Source organism: Hipposideros armiger, unplaced genomic scaffold (genome assembly GCF_001890085.2).
Source record: "Hipposideros armiger isolate ML-2016 unplaced genomic scaffold, ASM189008v1 scaffold_595, whole genome shotgun sequence".
In the NCBI taxonomy this organism is placed as follows: Eukaryota; Metazoa; Chordata; class Mammalia; order Chiroptera; family Hipposideridae; genus Hipposideros; species Hipposideros armiger.
Genome location: NW_017731945.1, coordinates 795,791 through 822,330, shown reverse-complemented (window position 1 = coordinate 822,330; position 26,540 = coordinate 795,791). Strand labels below are relative to the sequence as shown.

Sequence of the window (26,540 nt, the reverse complement as noted above, 5' to 3'; positions counted from 1 at the left end):
TTTTCCTGTGAATTCCATAGTCTAACACCCAACTGCTTTCTAGACATCACTCTTTGAATGTCTCACAGGCACTTCAAAATCAACACATACAAAACCCAACATATTTTTCCCCTCCCCTACACCACACCCTGTTCCTCTTATCTTGTTTTATTCCCATTTTAGTGGAAGACTCTAGAATCTACCTATTAGCTAAAAGTAGAAGCCAAAAAAATTATAAACCAGTTAAAAATATATATATTTTTTTCCTTACCCTACTTATTGTTTGTTACCAAGCTATATTTATTCTAATCCTTTTACAGCTCTCAAATTAATTCCTCTCTTTTCACCTACATTATCTTACTATCTTAATTCAGGCCCTAATCATTTCTTACTTGGACGAAGCATTAGTCTCCCTGATTCTAATCTTATACCCTTCAGATTTAATTGCTACAACTAGCACTAGACTGATCTTTCTAAACGGGACTTCTTGTCTCAGCCCTCCCTTACTCACTGTTCTTCAGGGCCCCACGACGTCAAAAGATAAAAATCCAAACTCTGGTAAGGCAAGCAGGGCCCTCTGTGACCTCACCCATCGCCAACCTCCTACTCTGTCCCAGCGTCATTAGGAACTATGTCTAGTTCCTTAAAAGGAACAGAGCTTTCTCTCACACTGCTCCGTTAGGACATCTTGCTCCCTCTGCTTGGAAGGCTCTTTCCTTTCTCTTCCATAGTTCTTCCATACTCAGCTCAGCAACCACTGCTTCCAGGAAGCCTTCTCTGAACTTCCTATTTTAAACTAAGTGAATGTAATATTCCCTCAGAACACCCTCTACCACACTACATTGGAACCATCTGTTTGTCCCCTTCCATAAGATGGGCAGACCCCTGAGATCAGAGACCTTATATTACTCACCTCCATATTTCCACTCCATCCAGAACTCTATCCCACACCTAGGCGGTTGATAAGTAATAATAGTAAACAGATAGAGCACTCATTATGTGCCAAGTACTGTTTTGAGTTCTATAAAAAGATGTCTTCACAATAACATTATGCAATTATGACCCCCATTTTATCATTGAGGGATCTGAGCCACAGGGAAGCTGAAAAACTCACAGTGCCCTAAGTGCTAATAAGTGCTAAAGACCGAATTTACACTCACATAGGCTGTGGCTCCAGAATGCACAGTTAGTCGCTCCACCATACTGCTTATGTTTACTGAAAGGTTTAAATCTTAGCTCAGGTAAAATAAAACTGGGCTGAGCCCATTAACAACACAGGTGCTCTTGCAGCGTATGATATAAAAAACCTTTTCAGGGCCGGCGAAGTGGCGCGATGGTTAAGAACTCGCTTGGGATGCCAGAGGGCCCCGGTTCGGGTCCCACATATGAGGGCCAGTGACACTGCCCTCCACAGCTAAGATGCTGAACAACAGCTGTGAGTTGCCGGCGACGGCGTGGGCTGCAGCCCCTGTGGCAGTGGGTTGCCATGGGCTACCGTGTGTAGCCAGCAGCCAGCGTGAGCGGCCAGCAGCCGCAGTGAGCGGCCGTCCAGAAGCCGGCGACTGATCTGCCTCACCCTGGAAGAGCGCAATGATGGTGCCTACTTGGGCCAGTGGGGCAATGTCCTCCACAGCTAGATTGAGGAACGGAGGGACAGCAACTTGTCTGTTCCCCTTCCCCTAATTCCCCAGCACTGTTCCCATCCCCCAATTCCCCAATAAAAAAATCTTAAAAAAAAAAAAAAAACCTTTTCAATTCTGTTCCCATGATGAATAGATAACTTTCAAAAGGGTATCAAGAAAAGTAGTTCTGGATATAAAATACCATCTAACTTGCCACAATACCTGAGCCTACAATTCTTTTCTCTACTCCTCTTCACTCTGACTTCTCAACTTACAACTTTATCTTATTCCATGATGGCTAAGCAATAACTATTCAGAAAAAAAAAATAGGCCAGAGATTCATTATTAAAAATTTATTGAAATCCTACAATTCCCTAGGGCTAAGGTTTAGAACACAAAGCACAATCTCTTTCTTCTAAGGTGACATATTTCTTCTCATTAACGTCAGAACAAGAGACAGAACTGCAATACGGAATGACTTTGGAAAAACAGTTTTAGCATATTTCAAGAAAGCAGTGCTGTTTTGTTTTTCAACATATCTGGCTCCACAATTAGTAAAAGAGATATTTTTAGATATCAACTAATGAAATACTACAGTGCCTAGCAATATAAAATACTCTCTTACTCAAATACTCTCTTACTATATATACCTAGAAAAATAAAAGGGACCAGTAAAAATAACTAAGAATATAAAGCATTCAGTAAGTGATTGCCGAAAGAATGAGACACTGCCTGACATCCAACTGACTCATCTTCTCACTTCCCCTTCCAACAGTTTCAGACCAACAGTTTTTATATTGAACAAGGAACCATTCAGGTTTCTAGGAGCAGGCCACAGAATTCGAAAACTCTCCAACCATTCTCAGATTTTTACTACTGAGAAGAGACAATAATACAACTCAAAAGCAGATCAATAATCAGTTATTTAATCCAAGTGGTTTTTCTTTATTGATGAAAAATCAGAAATTTCTATAATTTGTCATCAGTGGAAGAAATTAAGTCTGACTAACTCTAGCTCACATTGTATTAAATGGGAGGCTAATCTTCTGTTTCACAAAGACCAAAACAAAAACAAACAAACAACAACAACAACAACAACAAAAGATGGAAAAATGTGCCAAGAATCTTGGCTAATGATTTTTCTGACATCTCTTCTTTAAAACTCCAAAGAGCTGAAGGAGCACATGGAACGCCACTTTAAAGTGTTGATGCTCAGGTTAAATGTATAATTTTTGCCGTTCTGAGCTGTTTGAAAAAAGGTCTATGCTCAGTAATGTTTAACCTTCTTGGAATACAGAAGGAAAAGGCTGAAAGCGGTATGTCACAATTGATTATAAGCACAGTTCAAGGGAAACAGTTACTCTGACAGCTAAGAAAAAGGAGCTCATTCTCAACACTTATGCTGGCTATTTAAAAATAATTATTTTTCTGCAGCTGCAAGTTATAAAAATTAATAGCATGAAAACACATGTCCTGTAAGGACCCTACTACTTCTTAAAGATCCATGCCCAGCTATCCAGTTTTAGTGAAGGTAAACCGAGAAAAAAATTATTTTTTTGTGTGTTTGGCAAAGCAGCTAAAAATTATAATTCATTCTCAATTATTGATGCCCACTTCTTATAGGGCTAATTTGTAAATAAAATTCCCAGATAATTTTAAATTATCTAAAACTAATGATAGTTTCAAGCTTTCTTAAGCTTTAAACAGAGCTAGAAACATGTAAATCATCAGCTCACCTCCCTAATTAGCAACAGCAAAGTAGACGTGCGAGCAGCAAAATGAAAGGAAATAATCAACCTCTGGAAAACCATCTCCTGAACAGAGTCACATAATGGGATATGACATCAATATTAAAGACTAACTCAAATCGATTAAGCAACTATTCAATAGCTTGCATTTCAGCCATCATAAAAATTTCATGAGCTCTGTGAGAAGATATAAGTGTAATTTGCTAGAATAAAGTAACACTGGCATAGAAGAATTCTACTTACTATGAAAAAATTGAAAAAACTAGGTATCAATCGAGTTTCAGCAAGACATCAAGCAATGTAATGGCATGTTGCCTTTTGTGTCAGTTTTGTTTCAATAATAATTCCATTTTCACATCAATAAATCTACAAAGAACAAAAATAGCAATCTCAGGGAAAAATCAGATTTTAGATATTAAAATGGAAGAGTATGCCTATATAATTCCTTGTCTGTTTTACATGATCTGTTTAAATTTTAAATAAAGTACATTTTTACACCATTCGCCAACATGGTATTATAAAATGCTCTAAGTAAAAATGCTGACAAATAAGCAAAGAATCCTTTGCTAAAAGAAATAAAAATCATCAAAAGATAGCCATGGGAATATTGCCCTCTTCTGCTTTTCTAAAAACTTTCTAATGGTACATATCTGAAATCTGGAAATATTATTAACAAAAAAATTGGCTCACCATATGCAAACAAAAGCCGGAAGGACTTGATGAAGCAAAGTGTTGATAATGTAAATTTCAAATAAAGATGTGTTTCTTTTTTTTTTTAATGCCTTAAACCTTTCGTTATGGACAATGTCAAGCTTATATACAACAATAGAAAAATATAAAGAACTACTAGCCACACATCACCCAGCTTCAAAAATTACCAAATCTCAGTCAGTACTATTTGAACTATATTCCTACTCACATTTTTCCTCCACCCCAATGGATTATTTTGAAGCAAATCCCAGAGATATTATTATTTCATTACTAAATATTTTACTACATATTTCTAAAAGGTAAGGCCCATTTTTAATAAGCTCACAATACCATTACCAATCTAAAACATTAATACAAATTCTTAATATCATTAAATATCCAGTGAGTCACCAATTTCCTCAAGAATTCTTTTTTTACATTTGGTTTGTTCATCCAAACAAGGCATTTGTTTGTAGGTCTCCTAAATTCCTTTTAATTTTATTTTTCTTACATTTTCTTTGTTGAAGAAATTGGAGTGTTGTTGTCCCAAAGTTTCCCACAGTCCAGATTTTGCTAACTGTATCTTCACCATATTGTTTAACATATTCCTCTGTCCTCTGTATTTTGTGTAAATCTGTAATTAGAACTAGCAGTTTGATCCGATGCTCAATGGTTTTGGCAAGAATACTTCTTAAAGTGTTATTATGTATTTTTATCAGGAGGCACATAATGTGTGTTTGTCCCTCTTGTGGGTGTTAGCAGTCATGGATGATTACTGTGTAGGTTCATTATTTCATTAGGGTTTGCAAAATGGTGACATTCTAATTTCACCATGCCTTCTTTCCTCAGCATCTATTTGATTACCTAGGAGAATAATTCTTACAGCAAAGGCAGGATAATGCTTCTTTCCCTTTACCTTTGTTCAGAAAGTGAGTTGGTTCCTTTAGCATTCTCCAAAAGTCACCAATGAGGTATTTTTTTAAAACAAAAATCATAAAGTCATGGATTTTAAATATACAGATGAGTTTCAATCCACTGAGATCATTATTCTCATTGACTGGGCGGTAGGAGCCTCTCCAAGTTTACTCCTGGTCCTTCTTACAAGACCACAGTAATCTTTGATGCTTCCTTGCTTTCTGATTTGACAAGATGTGCTAGGTAGGCTCCTTCTACGTTTCTTGTTCCAGATCCAGAATCAGCCATTTCTCCAAGGAGTCTGTGATGGCTGCAGAGAGTGCCCCGACAGGATCTGCTCCACCCAGACAGTGTCCTCCCCGCTGCTGTGACTGCTGACCTCTAATGGCTCACAGCTGCCCCTGCCCCCTTCAAAGAACTCCCCTGGGCTACACCAAGCTTCCTACACCCCCACCTCAGTAGCCCATGGCCAATGACTAACTAAGGTGGGGGGAGGGGAGTCTTCCTTCAAGTTGACTAACTCTGTAGGGCAATTCATGCCCCAGAGCCCAATGTAGGACCAGGCTAAAGCCAGTCTCCAGCCAAGCCTGAGTCCCTGCTTATTAGCTTTTGCCCCCTGCTCTATCCTGCTTCCTTTATTCTCCTTCTGGGAGCTTGCCCTTGATAAATGACTTTCACAAGAATGCCCCCTCTCAGGCACTCCTAAAGGCACCCAACCAAAGGTACAGCCTTAGTTTCTCTCAGTTAGAAATGATGCTAGGGTACTGTAATACAGGCATTACTACTGGATTGGTCATTGTTTCTAGACCGGTTTGGTGGACAGAGCCAGGAAGTACTTTTCTGTAATGGAAAACTTCGTTATGAGTTCAAACTGATATTTCCAATTCAATTTTAGGATTATAGGGGTTTACTGAACTTCTTTGATTTTATACCTGCACCTCTTCTCTCTTCCACTAAAAATCCTGACTCCTAACAACACCAACATATCTATTTGCTAAATAACTTTTCTGAAGTTTTTTGACACAAGAACATAGGGTGATCATGAAGTAATATGATCTTTTGAATTAATATGCAAGTTTATATTGTGTTAGGTCAATATTGTTTATTCCAGAGTATGTTTTAACTAGTGCAAATACAAAATATATACACAATAGCCCTTACAGCCTCAGCATTCTTAGCAGTTTACATTCTTAGTAGCTTCTCTTTTTTAAGGATAATGATACCAACAGTCATTTCATTCCTATGAAACATGTCTCAACTGATAGTCACTCAATCCACAGTAATGTCTACACTCTGTGTATAAAAACATGTTTTACAATTAGTAATTAATTTCTTTTGCTAAAGGTATATCTTCTCTGATGTTCTTATCATTTGGCCCCTTATTCCATGAACATTTATTGTTCTTCTTCTGCCTCCTTGCCTGAGGTTTAAACTCAATTTCTTTTTAATTGTGGTAAAATACACAAAACATAAAATTTACCATCTTAACCTGTTTAAAGTATACAGTTCAGTAGTATTAAGTACATACACATTATTGTGTAGCCAATTTCCAGAACTCTTTTCATCTTGTATAACTAAAATTCTATACTTACTAAACAACTCATTTCCCCCTCCATCAGCCCCTGGCAACTACCATTCTGCTTTCTGTCTCTAAGATTTTGCTATTCTAGATACCTCACAGAAGTAGACTCATATGGTATTCGTTTTTTTGTGACTGGCTTATTTTACTTAGTATAATGTCCTCAAGGTTCATCCATGTGGTAGCATGTGTCAGAACTGCCTTCCTTTTTAAAGCTGAATAATATTCTATCATAAGTATATGTCACATTTTGTTTATTCATCCATCATGGACACTTGGGTTGCTTTTATCTTTTGGTTTAGTGTGAATAATGTTACTATGAACATGGGTACACAAATATCTCTTCGAGATGCTACTTTCAATTGTTTTAGGTATATATCCAGAAATGGGATTGCTAGATCTTATGGTAAATCTACTTTTAATTTTTTGAGGAACTGCCATACTGTTTTCCGTAGCAGCTGGACAATTTTACATTCCCAGTAACAGTACAGAAGAGTATTTAAATCTACTTTTAACACCAAGTTAAATTAGGTATCTGATCTTCGTTCATCTTAGTGATGCTGATCTGCACGTAGTAGGGGTCAAAGTCAGTGATATTCCCCAGCATCAGAGTTGATCACCTACTTTACACCTGGTAATTGAGTAGGATGTGTGGAGGCTAAGGCATATGCTTGGTAGTATGAGACCAAGGTGGACTTGCCAATGCATTGGTACTCTAGGGTAACCAGTATGTGAGCAGGTTCACAAAGATATATAGCTACTCCCTGGGAATGACTCAGGTTGAGAAACATGAATAATTCCTCCAGTCTACTGGAATCTAAATTCTTGTCCCTGGAATTTCTCACCCGATTTCTCAAGGGTTATCTGAGTTAGAGCTCTTTCAAACAGACTGCAAGGGTGATGGGTGTCTTCCTCCATCTAGACTTATGACCTCAGCTCAGTCCTGTACTCTCTCAGTCTTGTCAAATTGGGTTAATAATATATGCCCAACCCAAAGCACAAGTTGGTTGTGCAGATTAAATGGGATAATGAATATGAATACCCTCTTAAAAATATGAAGTACTAGGTGGCTGAACAACGAGGTTGCCAGTTTGATGCCCACATGGGCCAGTGAGCTGCACCCTCCACAACTAGATTGAAGACAATGACTTGAGCTGAGCTGCCACTGAGCTGCCGGTGGGCGGCCGGATGGCAGGGTTGGTTAGAGTGCCTGCTCTTAACAAGGTTACCGGTTCTATTCCCGCATGGGATGGTGGGCTGCACCACCCTCCCCAACCCCTGCAAATAGATTGAAAATGGCGACTGGACTTGCAGCTGAGCTGCGCCCTCCACAACTAAGAATGAAGGACAACAACTTGACTTGGAGCTGATGGGTCCTGGAAAAAACACAGTTACCCAATAAATAAATAAATAAATGTTTTAAAAAGATTATCTCTATTAATACACACACACACACACACACACACACACACACACACACACACACACACACTACTTAACTACAAAATGCTATTGCAAAGCAGTAATTTTCCTGAAACATTACTGTCATTTCCAGACATGACCTCTCCTCTCCCAAGGCACAAACTAAATTCTGTTTGGATATGTTCAATTTCCATAGTTTGACTTTCTTGAACCACACTCATTATCTCACAACTTAAAAAAGAGGCATTATTGAGAAAAATCAGACCAATTCTTGCCACTCACTAGGAGGTAGTTTAGAAGAATGCAGCAAAGGTGCTACTTGGAAAAACTGAGAATTAGACACAAGAAAAAAGATCCAGAGAGATGAAACCATGAGCCTAGCATAGAAACAGCTTTTTGATTCGCAGGTACAATTAACTTGCTACTAATTAGAGCTATCTAACAATGGGAGAGCTTATCACTAAAGTATTGGAGCAAAGGAGAATCTAGCATTAGGAGAAAGTTGAATCAGATAAACTCTCAGATCCCCTCAAACTTTACCATTTTGATTTCACAAGGAATGATAGTAACACAGTAGCCAGTGAGCTAAACTTAACCCTCTTCACAAATGATACAACAGAAAATGGTCTTCATTGTAACCCATGAGGTTTAGGGCAAAGATCAATGAGTCATCTGAGGCAAAGACAGCTGTTAAATGGCAACCAGGATTCCAAGGGAAACTATGAGTGTGTCCTTTGAAATAAAAGAATTTATACCCATATTTCTGGAACAATTGAAAGACTGTTCTGGTTAGAGGTAAAGTAACAAACTAGAGTATCTTTGAAGGGGCTTTCTTTTTTAGTCCTGTGATCCACAGTTGTCCATGAAGTGTATATGGCCATCTGAAATTTTGAAGTCTCCTTTGCTTGGCTCTTAAATGATTTAAGGTTTTTAAGACTATAGATGACCCTGAGTACAAGAAAGGCAAAAAGAATAGCAAGCAGTCAAAATGCTGACTTCAAAGAGGATCAGGATTTAGAAAGACACGTTTACATTTCTCCAAGCAGAGCACATGAATACTTCACCAAAACAACCTTGGTTTCATGAACCGTTTGAGAAACTAAACTATATTAGCACTGTCCATGTAATATAGTCCACCTACCTTACTCCTGTGCACCAATTATTCTTATCCCTATTGATAGCAAATTTATAATAAAATCTTTTGTCAGCGTCCGTAAGGAAAGCATAGCAATGTGTAGCAAAGACTCAGTAAGCTGAATAGGCATAATTCAATAAAATCCTTTTGAGGCAGTTAGCAAAAGAAATTTGACGTTATTAACTCAATTCACCCTCTAGAATTCCAAAGAGGAAAAGGAAACAAACATTTCCTTTAGGGGCTTTGTATTTGCCCATTAATTAAAACAACATGAGGTATGAGCTGTATAGTCAAGCTTTCCACAGAAAGGGAAGTGTTCTGAGGTTATGCAAATATAGCTGCTGGTCCTCCATATTTGAAAAGGAAAGGGAAGACCTTATAATAATCTAAGCAGGAAAGGAACAGAGAAACATCCTACTATATTTTCAACAAGATCAAGAATATGTATGTAGTCTTTGCTACACTACAGCAAGTTCCCAACTACAAAGATGTCCTGAAATCCTACTGATGTTAATTTTTAAAAATAAAAACTATGCAATGTTCCAAAATACCTTGCAGCCTTACCATGACCTAAGCTGCAATCAGAAAAGCAGAAAATTTCCCCAGAACTTGAAAACAAAACCCAAAAAGAGAAGAAAAAGAAGGGAATGATCAAAAAAGTGGTTTAGGAGGAGAAAGAAAAGGAAAGGGAAAGAGTAACCAAGATGATGGGAAATCCTTTTTTGATACTTTCTCTACTTTCTACCTGAGTTGCCTTTTCTTAGCCTAAGATGAACGTCCTTAAAAGAAAGTCAGGAGCCCTGAGTCCATCTCTGCATAAGGCATCTGTACTTTTGAGGGGAGAGTTGGAAGTTATAAAGGAACCTCACCCCTCTCTTCCCAACCTCTCAACACTGGAGAATCCAAGGCTCAGTTCTCAACTCTCTTCTCTTCCCTGCCGATAATCGCTTCCTGGGACATCCCATCCAGTGTCATGGATTTGACAATATCTATGTATTACTTATTCCCAACCCAGACTCATGTCTTCCGTGAAATCCAGACACTAGGATATCTAACAGATATTTCAAAGTTAATATTCAAATTGGAAAGCTGACTTCCAGCCCCCAAATCTGCATTCTTCTCAGTGTTTCCATCTCAAAGAGCAGGACCACCAAACATCTGTGCTAAGCTGTCCATCCTCCAACTCCTGAGTCAAAATTATCAGGCTCAATCATTCACTTACTTGTGATGGGAGACCCAGAGTGAGAAGGCAGAAGCTCATGGGCTGAGGTTTTGACAGCAAGGGGAGCAAACTACAGCTTGGGCAATGATGTGGGAGTGCTAGCAAGTTTCAATCAGGTATTCTTTCACCTCCTTGAGAAAGTCTGAGACTCTAAGCCATGAGAAAACATACTCGGTGCTGTGGTAGTATGCAAAGAAACTGGCATCAGCGAAATGTAACAGGAAGAGAGGCAGTGTGGCTGATTATCTTCAAGTACTCTAAAGTATTTATTTCCCTTTATCCCACCCCCAACACCAAACACATAAATAATTCTTGGACCTGATAGTTGCTATACATGAACAGATTCGCATGAGTGGGCAACAGGGTGGAAAGACTTGCTACGTCCTAAGTGCTCTGCTACAAAAAGAAAGGATCAATAAAATGCGTGGAAAAAGGGTTTGGGGTTTATCTTTGGTTTTCAATACCATTTAAAAATAGAGTTTGATCAATGAAATAGTTTTAAAAAACACAAAGGTCTCATCTAAATATACCATTTATGCAGGTAGGAAAACTGAAACTCAAAGTCATTAAAATACTTTAGGAGGACTGATTAAGATAAACACCTAACACCAGAAATGTGATGGCTTGAATTTCTCCATTCTCAGACTGCTCCAGTCAGAGTGCTTGGGTTTAAATCTTAGTTCCATCATCCACTAGCTGTGTGACCTTGACAGGTCTCCTCCTCGGGAAAGTGAGCACCTACCCCAGAGAATTGCTGTGAAGATGAAATGGGGGGGGGGGGGGACCCAGAATATAGAATACAATGAGCTGCCAATGTAGTAAATGTGAGAGCTCTTAATATGATGATGTTTCAAAACTTTAGGCTTCAGACACAAAAAAAATGCTTTGTAATATCAAACTACTAAAGAACAAACAGAGATCTGGATCTAATTATCTTTTCTGCTCCAAGATGGTAGAAAATTCCCGAGTATTCCAGTGTCTTAATATTAAGGTAAGCCCCAAGACATAGTTACTAAGAAAAAAAAATCAGGATCCATTTTTAGCTAACACGTCCTTAGAAACATTCCAAAGGAGTGAAATAAAAAGCATGTGTATTGTTATGTTTCTATTGTGCTCTAAATTACAAATTCTTACAGGCACATTGGAGTATAAATTAGGAATTCAGAATTGGTAAATGGGTTAGAGCTGCAAAGATGCTAAAGTATTTTGCACTGCATGTGGCATGTGGCCCACTCCGTCCAGGGGAGGTCCTAAAAGGAGCTAAAACTGCACTGTCACATTTCTGATGCGCATCCTTCACAGCTGCATCCTGTTTCAGTCTTTCTCACTCGTGGGCCTGTTTCTTATTCAGACTGCCAGTAGAAATGCCTGGAGTTCTTCATATAAAGTCATTCGAATAATCCTGAGTCACCACAGCTGATTTATTTGGACTCCAAGCCACAGTCAGAGTGGCCTTCATGGCAACGTGTGTGGGACACTGATTTTCTCCAAATGTGTGAGTTACAGAAGGCACAGACTTCGGGCACAGGTTGAATAGGATCGTACTTCCTAACCAAATCCACGAGAGGACATGAGGCCTCAGCTGAAGTCCACATGAAAACAGAGAAATGTCAGCGGAGACCATAAGGTTCCAGAAAGCTGAGCAGGAATAATGTGAGGCAAGGAGCCAACAGCCTCCTCACAACTTACCAACTCTGACAATTTCCAACCTCCAAGACAACCCTAGGAGATGCAGAGAGATGGAGGAGGTGGGCTCTACCTGCCCCCCAAAACACACTCCTCTGAGTGTTTTTATTGCCCTAAGCAACAGAGTAGCCTATACTGCTATTTCCTGCCCTCTAATCTCACTCCTTTCCAGTTGATCCTTCTAAAGGAGAGAGGGCAAAGGCCATCCTCAGACTCCCCACCAGCCCCCCTCTGACTTACCCTGCTCAGTTCGGTCTTTCTAAACTCTAGCTTTGATCCTGCTGCTCTCGTCTTCCAGTGTCTCCATGAAGCACAGGAAATGAAGTTTAAATGCTGTGGTTGTCTGGAATGTATTCTGGCCCCAAGTTCTGTTCCCAGCTCTATCTCGTGTTTCTCTCATATAAATCCCCACAACCAGCCAAGTGGGGCTCAGTACTTTTGCTTAGTCCACTTCCCAGACCTGACGTCTGCTGCCTGTCCAGTTCCTACTCATAGTTTAAAGCCCAACTCAGTGCCAGCTCTTCTGTGAAGCAGTTATCCCCTGACCATCCTATCTGGAAGGGATTAAAAAAAAAAAAAGTCCATTCTCTGAATTCCTATAATGCATAAGTGTATGTCACGGGTAAATATCGTTCATTCATTTACTCAATAAAATGCATCCAGATGCCATATGCCAGGAGTTATTCTAGACCAGATGGCATGTCCCACAAAGGAGTCAAGGTCTAGGGGAGGAAAGGAAAGGAATAAATTACCATTTATTGAGTGTTTACGCTAATCAGGTCACGGTGCCATCTATTTCCACATGTCAGCGCAGTTCATCTTCACAACTCAATGGGGTAGCTATTGTTATTCCTTTACCGTAAGAAAGCTGAGTCTCAGACTTCAATAACTTGGCAAGGATTACCACATGTGTTTTTTATTCTCCACTGTCCTCGTCCCCTCTCAGACTCTCTGCCCCTCTCGGCCCTGCTCCATCTTGGGGATGCTGACCTCCAGAACCTGCATCACACCTGTGCCCTCTGGCTTCCAGTAGGTTGAGTGAACGGAAAGCAACAGCGGAGCCTTTATTCCCCCTACTCCCTTCCTGACCCGCCAGTTCTGGCCGTGGCTGCACTTCTCAGCCACAACCCCTGGGGAAGCAGTCTTCCATGGCTCCAGCTCTGCTTACCAGGGTCTACTATGTAAGACCACCGCTTCTGCTGCCCTGTCAGGTTAGGAGCGGTAAGTAGGTAGGTAGGCTCCACTTGAAGGCTGGTGAAGTACCTTAGCCCGCCCACACCTCTGAAAAGAGTCCTTTTATTAAAGCTCTTAGTGTGCCAGCTGTTTCCTGCCAGGTAAACAGGGCAGGATTTGAACCCATGTTTGTCTTACTATAGAGCAGGCCTTTTACATTTGAGTCACTGCTGCATTGGAGATCTATACCAAGTGCTGAGGATCAGAATGAAAGGAACCTCACTCTAATAGGAAAGATCCGAAAACAGTTGCTTGATCATGAGTCAGTCTTAACAGGTGAAGTGAAATTCACCAGGCAAACAAAGAGTGAGGATAGGCATTCAAGGCACAGTGGATAGCAAGTTCAAAAAGTCACAGAGTTCAAAAAGTCACAGAGGCATAAAGAATATATCTTATTGCCTACGCAGTTATGTCCAGTGCTCGGGAGAGAATAATGGTGGTTGAAGGTTTCTAAACTTTGATGATAATCACTTACTTCTTCATTGGAAGAAGCAAAGAGTTAGCTAGTTTCTGAGCAACAGCACCAATGTGTCTACGAGGTCTGACAAGTAAGTTTGCGAACTTGTTGCAATGATGTTGCTAAACTTTTTTGATGCCAGAGGGATTATTCATTATGAATTTGTACCAACTGGACAAACAGTTAACCAAGTTTATTTGGAAATGCTGAAAAGTCAGCGTGAAAAAGTTAGACGTCCTGAACTTTTCACCAACAATTCATGGCTCTTGCATCACAAGAATGCGCCAGCTCACACGGGACTGTCTGCGAGGGAGTTTTTAGCCAGTAAACAAATAACTGTATTGGAACACCCTCCCTACTCACCTGATCTGGCTCCCAATGACTTCTTTCTTTACCCGAAGATAAATATTGAAAGACATTTTGATGACATTCAGGACATCAAGGGTAATACGACGACAGCTCTGATGGCCATTCCAGAAAAAGAGTTCCAAAATTGCTTGGAAGGGTGAACTAGGTGCTGGCATTGGTGCATAGCTTCTCAAGGGGAGTACTTCAAAGGTGACTGTATCAATATTCAGCAATGAGGTATGTAGCACTTTTTCATGGATAAGTTTGCAAACTTAATTGTCTGCTCTCATATATTCCTACCTTCAATAGATCCCCATCATGGAAGATAAACCCAACTACTTAGCATAACATACAATCCCTCAATGACCTGGCCTGCCTGACCCATCTTGTCTCAGCTACCAGCACCATGCCAAGCTGTCCGAGTATGCCATACCCTTTCACGCCTCTGTGCTTTGGTACATGTTCTTCTCATCAGAGATATCTACCTCCACTTTCCACCTGATAAACTCCTTGTCTTCAGGACTCATTTCAGGTGTCTGCTGCTCTGTAAATATTTCTGGCCTCCCAACATGCTTCCACAGTGTCTTATGCATTACCCTACAATAGCATTTTCATAACACAGACATGCGCTGTATTTTACTCGTTTGCATGTCTGTCTATTGACTCAACTGTGAGCTCCTAGAGACCAGGTACTATAAGAAGGTAGCAGATTGGAGAAGTAAGTGCTTGGGCTCTGGAGGCAGGCTGCCTAGATCCAAATCCTAGACTCTGAACCCAAACAACAAGGTAAACTTAGGCAAGTTATTTACCCTCTCTGGGCCTCAGTTTCATCATCAATAAAATGAGAATATCAACATCTACCTCGAGGGGTTAAGTGAGTCACATCGAATAATTTCTGTTACACAGTAAGCCCTCCATAACCATTAGGTATTGATACATACCTGTGTATCCCCTATTTCCTGTATAAAAAGGCTTATGTTCGTTGAATGAGTAAATTCTCCTACCATTTCATACTGCCCCACATAGGTATTAAATTCTACATAGCCTTTGTTTTATTAAATCATGAAAACAAGATTCTCATCTCTAAATACGTACTTATTTTACAAATGGTAAAAGATAAATTCCTTCTCTGTAAAGGAATTTAGCTTCTGGCCATTGTCGCAGGCAGGGTCCCTAAGTCAGACATTCTCCTGGCTTTCTAGCTAGCTCCACACATGCCTACCATCCATTTACCCCCCAGACGGGCAGTTCTTTGTTAATAATTTACATTGTTAATAGTTTACAAAGACTTATTATCAAGTCAAATCTTGATGGCTCCCCTAGGTTGGCATGAGGAACAACCAATATAGATTCCCTACGGTATAGGAGTGAACCACAGGCAAACTTTTTTTAATGCTAAAGGAATGCAAAATTATTGTGGTCATGAAATGTTTTTTTTACAAGCTTTAACGTGGCATTTTCTAAGCCCAAATCCTTAACTGTCACAGCCTTGGTCAAAAGTCCATGTGTCAAAACCCCAATGAAGAATCAGAGCCCACAGAACAATACGCTCAGGAGGTGAGCAAGAGGTGGAGACCAGCTCCCAGCTGAGCCCCACATTTCCCAGTTAAGGCAACATGGCAACCAACACAGACATGGGGTAGTCGGTTAGACAAAGGACAAAGCTACGGTCTTAAAACAATATAAAGGCTGCACGCGAGAAGCCCAGTGCCCTTACAGAGTCACTCTGGCTGGCTGCAGAGGCCAGCACAGGCCTCACTGGCCCAAAAGCCCCCTGGAGAGGTTCAGCTACCACACCAGACTCCAGGCCCACCTTTCTCCCCATGCTGCTCCCATCCTGATACTGGCTTTGTTGTCACCTGTCCTCACCAACACTGATCTCGTCATTACCGTACCTCAGCTTGTTGGCCCCATCCTCAGCCTAGACCCTGGTTCTAAAGGGGTTCGGAATTCACCAGTTTTCAAATCGATGTCTGATAGTGACTAACTCTGGGCTCTTTGACAACGCTCTGCCCCAGCACTATCTTTTTTTTTTCAACTATAGTTGACATTCAATATTATTTTATATTAGTTTCAGGTGTACAGCACAGCAGTTAGACATTTATATAATTTAAGAAGTATTCCCCCTGACTATTCTAGTACCCACCTGGCACTATGCATAGTTATTACCATATTATTGACTATATTCCCTATACTGTACATTACATCCCCATGACTGCTTTGTGACTACCCATTTGTAGTTTTTTGGTTTTTTTTGTTTTGTTTTTTTTTAGCTGAGCCATCCTGCTACCTATTGGCAGCTTAGCGGCTGCTCAGCTCGGGCTGGCCTCGAACCGCTGTTGCTCAGAGCTCAAACTCTTGAGCGAGCTCTTAACCAACTGAGCCATTTGGCCGGCCCCCCATTTGTAGTTTTTAATCCCTTCACCTTTTCACCCATCCCACAACCCCACTCCCATCTGGCAACCATCAGTTTATTCTCTGTATCTATGAGTCCATTTCTGTTTATTTGTTGTTGTTCTGTTTATTTTGTTCTTTAGATTCCACATATGGTGTTTGTCTTTGTCTGATGGAAGCAACTGAAATGCCCATCAATAGACGACTAGATAAAGATGATGTGGTACATATATACAACGGAATATTACTCAGCCGTCAAAAAGAATGAAATCTTACCATTTGCGACAGCATGGATTGACCTAGAGGGTTATTACGCAGAGCGGTATCTGTGAAACCACATTCCTTGCTGGAACTCATATGAGCATACTGCCACATGGTGAGGGTAACAACAGGAAAACCTAATTACTGAAAATTAATCTGATAATGCTTTAAAACTAAGAGAATGATAACACCATTTGACAGTGTATTTAATATTCTTATAAAAGATAGTTCTCTACTTACAGGCCTTCTGGTTGCAGCACTTTGAATGGAGTGATAAAATTCTGGCTGCACTCGGCTATTCTTCTTGATTCTTCGTTTCCTCGCTGAACTTTCTTGCTCGCTCTGATGGTGAACTTCCACCACAGGCTTGGCTTCCTCCAGGCGGGCAGCTGCAGCCGCTGCAGCTCGTCTTCTAATATGCCGAGGGCTTGCTCTGAATCCCTGTGGCAGAAAACACAACCAGACTTGTACTGAGTGAGTCTGGAAATTCTCTGGGGCTAGTTATACAAAGGGCTCCAAACGTCACCAAGCTCAATGAGGTCGCTTACATTCCCAAAGTGAGCACATAGACGGTGGTTCAAAATGCCAGTGAGATTTCTCCACCAGTGTTCTTGAAAGCACCTCAGTGTGTCAGGGCCCAGAGTTATTCCAAATTAGGAAATGTTTTCAGTCCCATAAAACCAGCCCCCCACTCTCAAAAAAGGGCAGATGGGCACATTGCTTTACTTGTATAGATAGAAATCCAGCTACCTATGAAGAAGGGTATTTCCGCTTAGGCATGAAACAAGGTACAGGGAACAGGACTGAGTATAATAGTCCTGGGTAAAGTGCCACTCTACATTCCTGAGAGCAGACTCTTTTTTAAAAAAAAGGAAAGCAGAAATACAAAGAATCATTCTAAAATACCATAAAGTGAAGCTCTAAAACTAAACGGAGACAATACAGTAGAGTGAAGAGTCTGGGTTTTGGGGTTAGATGGGCCTGGGTCTGAACACGATCTGTTAATTATAGCTACACATTTATTAAACATTTATGAGTTTAACTTTTCTAAGCTAAGAAATGGTAACATTTGACTCACATGGTTTTTAAATTTTAGATAAGGTAATCCACATAAACTTTTAAGCACAGGAGCTGGCAAATACAGGTGCTCAATAAAACATTGATTTTCCTCCTCTTTTAGAGTAAGGTGAATATAAGGACAACTTGCGAGACAATGGACACAAGTTCAGCTGAGACACATTATGCATTTGGGAGTGGGTGAATGATTTTGGAAAATATCAAAGAATTACATAAAATAGTTTCTGTCTCACATGGCTACAATTTACCAGACAGCAGAAAAAGGAGTTGAACACAGAGTTCATGAACACACTAGAGTGTGCAATTAAGGGTTAAAGTGGGCAGTTGAAGATCTAAATGCTAACAGATCTCAGAGAAGGAATCAATAAATAAAGCTGAGAAAAGTCTGTATTAGGCTTAGTGGGTGGGGGCTGGGGGTGACATTTGAAGAATGAGTATAATTTATAGTCCAGGCCAGGGAAATAACATAAGGAATGAATGAATATGTAAAATGATGGATGGGTGGATAGAATATTTATGTAGCAATAAGAAACATTATTTGATGATTTGAGAATGAGAGGACAAGCTACGGATGACGTATGGTGGGAAAGTAGAAGGGATGAGGTGATAATGCTCCAAGGGGGGCTTCTCTGACGTTGTGGGTCTTCTGAATTTTAAAAGCTGCATAAAAACTTAAAGATCGCAGTAAAGGCATAAAGAACGGACAGTAAGAATTTCAGGGGGAGAAGCAGAATGAGAAAAGGCTTGCGCATGATTCTGTGGGGTACTGAAAGATTAATGTGTACGAGGGATTTTCATCAAGGGACATGGGAGAAGGTCTGGAGTCTGAATATGGAGGCCCTGAATCCCAGGCTGAAGGATATGAAGGAGACAAAAGCAGGGGGTGATCCACAGAGTCAAAAGTAGCACTGAGGGAAACAGAAATAAGTCAGGAGGAAATGCACATGGATTTGGCAAAACTGAGGTTGCAGTTCAGGCACTTGCTTCTCATCCCCAAACACACAGCCTGTTCCCATCCTTCATCTGTGTGCAAGCTTTTAAACCCCAAAGATCCCCATAGCTTCCACATAATCCACAAGTTACTATAGCAGCTGCCAGTGAAGAAGATTAAGGAGGAGAGAGAGCTGGGCCAATGGCTAATGATTAAACTGTGTTCTAGAATAGAGTTAGGACCAAATGCGTCATAACCAGCAACCAAATGCAGAGATATCCGTCTGTAGTTTTCTTCTTTGTGTTATCCTTACCGGGTTTTGGTATCAGGGTAATGTTGGCCTCATAATATGAGAAAGGAAGTATTGCCTCTTCTTCAATTTTTTGGAAGGGTTGGAAGAGGACCAGTTTAAAATCATATTTGAATATTTGGTAGAATTCACTAGTGAAGCCACCTGGTCCTGGACTTTTGCTTTTGGGGAGGTTTTGGATGATCGTTTCAATTTCCTTACTGTTGATTGGTCTATGCAGACTTTCTAGTTCTTTGTGATTCAGTCTAAAAAGGCTATATATTTCTAAGAGCTTGTCCATTATTTCTAGGTTATTGAATTTGGTGGCATATAGTCCTTCATAGTATTCTTGCATTATCCTTTGTATTTCTGGTTATTAATGTTAACTTCTCCTCTTTCATTTCTGATTTTGTTTATTTGTGTCTTCTTTTTCACTTAGTGAGTCTAGCTAGAGATTTGTTCCTCCTTCCTTCTGAATTAGACTCACTAGGAGTGAGACCAAGAATCTGATTTTTTAGCAACTTCCCCTGGTAATTTTCGGCATGTTGAAGACAGGGAACCTCTACGATTAGTCTAACCACTAGGTGGCACTAATTTCCACAGCCCTTGCACTGTCTAATTCAGAAATGTGTAAACTGGTAGAATTAAAGTATTTTATAATATACTAGCTTCTGTCATAATGGGATGAGTTGAGTATATGTCTTTGGTAAGAATGCCTATTCTCCTTATCTTATGTTCTTATGAGTAATAAACAACCGAATTTTGCTTAACTTGTATTATTAACAATAGTACTCAGTGGCCTACAAATTCTAGAAAAACTACATAAAACTGTCTTAAATGGAAAAAAATTAAAACATGTTGGTACAGTCATCCTGTAGAGCAATAACCCAGTAAATCTATATCTATATATGTACTTTTCAGAAAATCTACCAAATATATCCAAGAAGATATTCAAGTATTACTTATAATAAAAATTAGAAACAATTTAAATTAGTCTTCCAAAAACTTCAGTCATTTTCATTCCACCTTCACATTTTTTTCAAGATCTGACCACCATGTAGGCTTCTGTGATTTCCATTATATCCAAATGCACGTGTACTATTTTTAAATAACGTTTTACAAGTACAATAGTATAGCACACAGATGGCAACCAGACTATCTGGATTCAAATACTGCCTCTGTCACTTCCTCATGTGATTTTTGGATTGTTACTTAACCATTTCCTCATCTGCAAAATGGGGATTAAAACTAACACTTATTTCATAGGGATGTTGAGAAGAATAAACGAATTAATGTACTCGTATATAAAATACTTAAAAGAGCATCTGGTACATAATGATACATAAGTGTCACCTATGATTATTATGTATATTACTTGTGTGAATAAAAAACATTCTTAAAGGCAAAGTGTGTTATTAATCAGATGTAAAAAGGAAAATGAATCTATGAAGGTGTGCTGACAGACACAAGTGAGGGACTGCCAAGATACCAACCACCCTGATCCTTAAGAATGGGTTCTTTGCTCCCGAGAGTCCCAGGTACTTACTCTCCAGTGAGTCAGACTATCTGGGCTCGAATGCCACCTCTATTACCTGCTAGGTTTGCAATCTTGGCCAAGTTATTTCTCTGTGCTGCAGTTTCTTCATCTGTCAAATGCATATAATGATACCTCTCTCATAGAGCTATGACGGTGTTTAAATGAGATAATCCACATTAGGTACTTAGAACAGTATGTGGATGACAATAAGTAGTCAATAAATTATCATCCTTATTACTACTATTTCTCTTACTTCCTGGATGTTGCAGCAGCAATTCACATGCCAGCGGTTCAGAGGTATGACTCCAAACACTATAAACAACATGAAGTCATCAGTGGGTCACCTTTTTTATTTCCCTAAACCACTGAATTAGAATTATGGGTCCTTGGTTTATTACACTCCCTTGTCCTAAATACTATAAAAAATAAGCCACAACTTTTAACAGAAAGAAATTTTATGTTAAAACAGTAGGTGGTGCTATAGGCTCTTACAGGTGTTAACCAGATTTGATAATGCAATATGAAGTCCATTTCTCTGTCTATTCATTTGATCTTGTCTGGATACCTTTTAACCAATAAGTGATGGACACTAGGAAGTCTCTTGGTAGTTGACTTCAGCCGTTTTTAGGCTAACCCATTTCATCATCACCTCCTGGGTAGTAACTTCCCAAGATGTGCAGTCTTGATACATAGCTAAGTCAGGGGGCTCCACAGCCCACTCTGTATCTTGCTTCGTAATAACCTGGTACAGTTCGTGGGCAGGCACACAGCCAAAGCTCAGCCAGTCCAAGTCTCTCTGATTGGATACCAACTATCACATAGGGGATAGAAAGACTGAAAAAAATCAGAAGGGATTCATTAGTTCTAGTGGCTGTATCAAAGACCTTCCAAAGCTGCCTCGTTTTGTCTGTTCTAACCAGACACTCTGTCTAGATTTTGAGTTCTACCATACATTTGCAATGCATTTTCCTTCAGCTTAAGTCAGACAAAGTCAGATTCTGTTGCCTACAAACAAAAAATCCTGATGCATACTCCTTCTGTTATGCTTTTAGATGGTTATCTGTTTTCCTTTGAGTCTGAATACTCAGACTTAACCAGGCTGTTTGACTGTTAAGCATAAAAAGAAGGAGGCATTAACAGCAATCACATACTAAGCACCATTTAGGTGGCAGGCCTATTATATCCATTTCATAGATAAGCAAACTGAGGCTTATCAGAGTTAAATAATCTCTAAGGTAAAAAGAGTTAAATTTACCTAAGGTAAAAAGTTGCAATTAGAGGGGTGACCGGTTAGCTCAGTTGGTTGGAGTGTGGGCTGATAACACCGAGGTTCTGCTTGATCTCCACATGGGCCACTCTGAGCTGCACCCTCCTTAAAAGAGTCAACCATGCCATTGTAGCATAAAAGCAATGTGTAAACAATGATCATGGCTGTTCCTCAATAAAATTAAAAATAAATAAATAAATATTTTTAAAAATCTGTAATTAGAAAAGCTCGTATTAGAACACAGGTCTAGCTAATGACAAACCAGTGCCTTTTACACTCTGCTCTCAGACAGAGTACAAGGCATTACTAATACATAGAGCTAATCTTCTATATATTATATATTCACAGGCCTGGCACTACGGAAGTACTCAGTAATATATGTTGACTGGTTAAAACAAGAAAAGGTCTATAAACAAAAATAAGTAAGACAGAAATGGAAAACGTTAACATTTTCAGGTAAGAATTATTGTTTTATAAGATCAAACTACCATCCAGTTTGCTGATGAAGTTTCTGAACAAATGAAAACTTAACGTATTGAATCACAGAGTATTCATATAGAATTACTCTTGCGTTATCTTTATAGATGAACAACTAAGGTTTATAAGTATATAAGATACAAATTAATCACATACAAATATTACAAAGTTTAATAAGCTGATGTTTATAAAGCAGGTAAGACCCTATAAAAACTCCATGATTCTCCTCATCCAAGGCTAGAAATAAACTGTAGTACAGAAGTTCTTGGATCCATAAATAAAATTCAAGGCTGATGGGAAGGGCAGTCAATGAACTTGGATGGGAAAAATTATGTCTATTTTAACTAACCTCTAACTTAGCATTATGAATTATGAATGTAGTCCATAAACCTGGTATTGTTCTTAGTACCTATGATTTTTGTCACCAAAAGAAATCACAGATATTTATATATTAAATTATAGTGGCTAGATACTTTGAAATAATATTTATACTCAGTGTTACTTCAAAATCACAGTACTTAGTAAATCGGCCAGTAGGTCTAAAAAAAATATTTAATGTATTAATAAACAAGTGCATATACTGCTCTGTCAAAAATGTTTTTAATAATTTATAATTATATATCAATATAATTGGCCTCCTTTGTAATTCTATGTTTATGCGTTTAGAAACATGCTGAGAATGAGTCCATGAGTTTCACTAGACTATCAAAGGGGTTTACAGCATAAAATAGGTCCAGAATACAGAAAATCTCATAAATTTCCATAAAGAGTTTATGCAAGGAAACTGCTAGCTGCTCACCAAAATCCATGTTTGACTCTTTCTGGGGCAGAAGCTCAACTACATTTCTCAGCCTCCCTTGCAGTTAGGTAGGGCCATGTGACTGAGCTCTAGCCAATGAAATGTGGACATACATAATGTATGCCTTTCTGGACCTAGCCCAGAACACTTTCCACTGTCACCTCTTCATGCTCCTCTCTTTTGGCTAGCATGACCTTCACAGCAACCTTGAAAGTCACATTAAATATGGCAGTGTCTTCATCAGTCTGGGTCCCTGAATAACTGCATGGAAGAGGCCATTCTGCCAACCTCTTCACCCACCTGTACCTTTAATTGAGCAACAAATACATTTTCATTTTGTTGTACACTGAAGTGTATATTTTCTACAGGAGTTTACATTACCCTAATCAGTGGTTCTTAAACTTGATCAATCATCAGCGCCACCAGGAAGGCTGATTAAAACAGATTGCTGGGTCCTGCCCTCAGAGCTTCCAATTGAGTAAACCTAGGATGGGCCTGAGAATTTGCATTTCTGACAAGTCCTCATGTGCCTCTGATGCTGCCATCCCATGACCTCAGAATGAGAATCCCTGCTCTAATTAATAGGAGCTCCTGCCCCTTACCATGTGGTTAGTGAGTAATTTTGGTCGTAATAACACTGTTGCCCATTGTGCTGTGTGCAGTGAGACCCTCAAGATTAAAGCAACTTTGCCTTTGGTGGTTTTAATAATCCTTCATTAATAGAATGGCCATGGAAGCCACTCTGTCAGCTGGATAAGAAAATAATGGATCTACAGCTACCTTTCTCTGTTCAGAGAGAATGTATTCCCTGACTAATACAGAATACTGGGTAAAATATTACCCTTTTAAAGTCTTATTTTCTAATAATTAATCATTTTTTGGTATAGATCACTGGTTCCTGGAGTTATGATGACAGCAAAAAGTCCATTTTTAATCTTTGCAAAGATTATACACTTATTCTAGATAAGATTTCACAGGTTAGTAATGTAGTATGTCTTTTATACTGACTGATATTATGTCAACTGGTTATTAGTTCCTGCTAATCAGAAGCTCTGACTTGGTAGAGACCCTTGATTTTTTTTTTCCAAACTGTAAATGAATTACAACTTAAATGCAGGTTTGTAAATAGAAATCTTTTTTCAGTCTCTTATAGATGTCAATCATTCCGTTTCTGGAAATGCGCCCTGCCCTGCCCCAGTCCCTGCTGCCTGGGGAGGTGTGTTTTGTACAACAGCGTTGCCCCCATCCCCAGGTCATGGTTACTGGGTCTGGATACTCAGGCAGAGTCTCTCCCTTAAGGGTTCAATAGAGAAATACCACAAACCTGGGCCACTGAGCACAGAAATTGACACTGGGGGAAAAAAATCACTCTATAGACCGGTGCTTCTCAATCTTTAATATGCATATGCATAGCCTAGGATTCTTATTAAAATTCAGATTCTGAATTTCTAACAAGCTCCCAGGGGATCTCAAAGTTGCTCATCTGCAGACCAACCTCTGGGTAACAAGGATATAGAAGGCCTGATGGAAGCTGTGTGGCCCCTGAATAGACTGAGGGTAACAGAGTATAGGAACCATGGGAAGGAGAGAAAACCAACTGACAGCAAAAGGAAAAGCAGCAGTTAGAGGAGTAAATCTGAGTCACACCTTTGGTATTTCACTGCAGAGAGGAGGCCTTCAATCCACAACTAACTCTCCACTCTCATCTCTGTGAAGTCAGACCCCATTACGGGTCTTTTTCTTAAAGTCCATTAAATTACACATACGAGGTCTGACAATTAAGTTCGTGAGCTTGTTGCAATGATGTTGCTAACCTCTTTTGATATCAGAGGGATTATTCATTATGAATTTGTACCAACTGGACAGTTAACCAACTTTACTATTTGGAAGTGCTGAAAAGTCAGCGTGAAAAAGTTAGACGGCCTGAAATTTTCACCAACAATTCATGGCTCTTGCATCACGACAATGCACTACTAGCTCACATGGCACTTTCTGTGAGGGAGTTTTTAGCCAGTAAATAAGTAAGTGTATTGGAACATCGTCACTACTCACCTGATCTGGCCCCCAATGACTTCTTGAAATATTGAAAGGAAAACATTTGGATGACATTCAGAACATGAAGGGTATAATACGATGACATCTCTGATGGCCATTCCAGAAAAAGAGTTCCAAAATTGCTTTGAAGGGTGGACTAGGAGCTGGCATCGGTGCATAGCTTCCCAAGGGGAGTACTTCCAAGGTGACCGTAGTGATATTCAGCAGTGAGGTATGTAGCACTTTTTCTAGGATGAGTTTGCGAACCTGATTGTCAGACCTCGTTTATCCTTACAGCATGCCCTAAAATACAGTCTTTGATTCTGCACCAAAATGAGCCTAAGACACAAAATATGGCCTCCACAGTAGGAATGGGAAAAAAACTAAAAGGAGACTTTCAGGCTGAAACTACTGAAGATTAGCTTCTCCTTTAAGGCGCTTAAAGAGCTTTTTAATTATAACTGTTAGATTAACCTAAGCAAGGATGACAGGGTACACTCAGAAAACTAACTGTATTTTCTCTCCTGGCTGTCCTTCAAACCCACGAAAAGGGGTTAGTTTTCCCCCTATCCTACATAAAATTTGGGGTAGATCCTATAATTTTTCTGGTCATTCTCAGATAATTAAAAACTCCTCTTGCCACTTCTATGCACAATAACAGTGTCATTCCAATGAGGTCACATCACTCCTCCTGGACAGGGTTTGAAGTGACTCCAAGCTCTTTCTCCCAAGAGATCCATAAGAAATACTCATGTGTCCTTTGCCCCAACACATTCTGGGATCGCAGGCTGTTCTCAATGCAGCCACCTCTGCCCACTTCCACCATTAGATCAGCCAGCAAGACACTCACTGTCTCTGGTCCTTTGGAAATGTCACACTTGGTCTGGTGCCAGCCTTGGCACACAGACTGAGGACACAAGTCAAGCTTCCCTAAGTGGTTTCCTTAACGTTGCTCTCACAAGGCTTAGAAGAACATCTTGGGTACACTGCTAAGAAATTTTCCAGTCACTAACCCTGAGCTATCCAATAGAGTAGCCATTAGCCATACCTGGCCATTTGCATTTAAAGTTTTATTATTAAAATTAAAATTAAAACTCAGTTCTTCAGGCCTACTAGCCACATTACAAGTGCTCAGTACTACATGTGACTCGTGGTTACTGGGTTGGATGGTGCAAATAAAGTATTTCCATTATCACAGAAAGTTCTATTGAACAGCATTGCTCTAACCTCTCATAACTAGATCCTCAGCCTTTATCCATATAACCTAAAATTGGTGATGGATGACTATAAATGTCAGTGTAGGCTAACTGCTGTAGCAACAACAAAAATCTCAGGATCTCTACACAATAAAAGTTTATGTCTCGCTCACGGCACAGTCACCCATGGATTAGCAAGTGGGATAGGTCCTCTCTGCTCCATACAGTCATTTAGGGAATCG

The 26,540-nt window shown here is 39.7% G+C and overlaps 1 protein-coding gene across 1 annotated transcript in view; it reads right to left on the bottom strand.

Moving 5' to 3' along the window:
• Positions 1–26,540, bottom strand: part of DST (dystonin) — a gene marked incomplete at its 3' end in the record, with an annotated part of 435,221 nt that overhangs the window by 366,196 nt on the left and 42,485 nt on the right. The window contains exon 3 of the mRNA XM_019624589.1: positions 16,932–17,132. Coding sequence (XP_019480134.1) covers positions 16,932–17,132 — 201 coding nt within the window. The remainder of the gene's footprint in view (positions 1–16,931; positions 17,133–26,540) is intronic.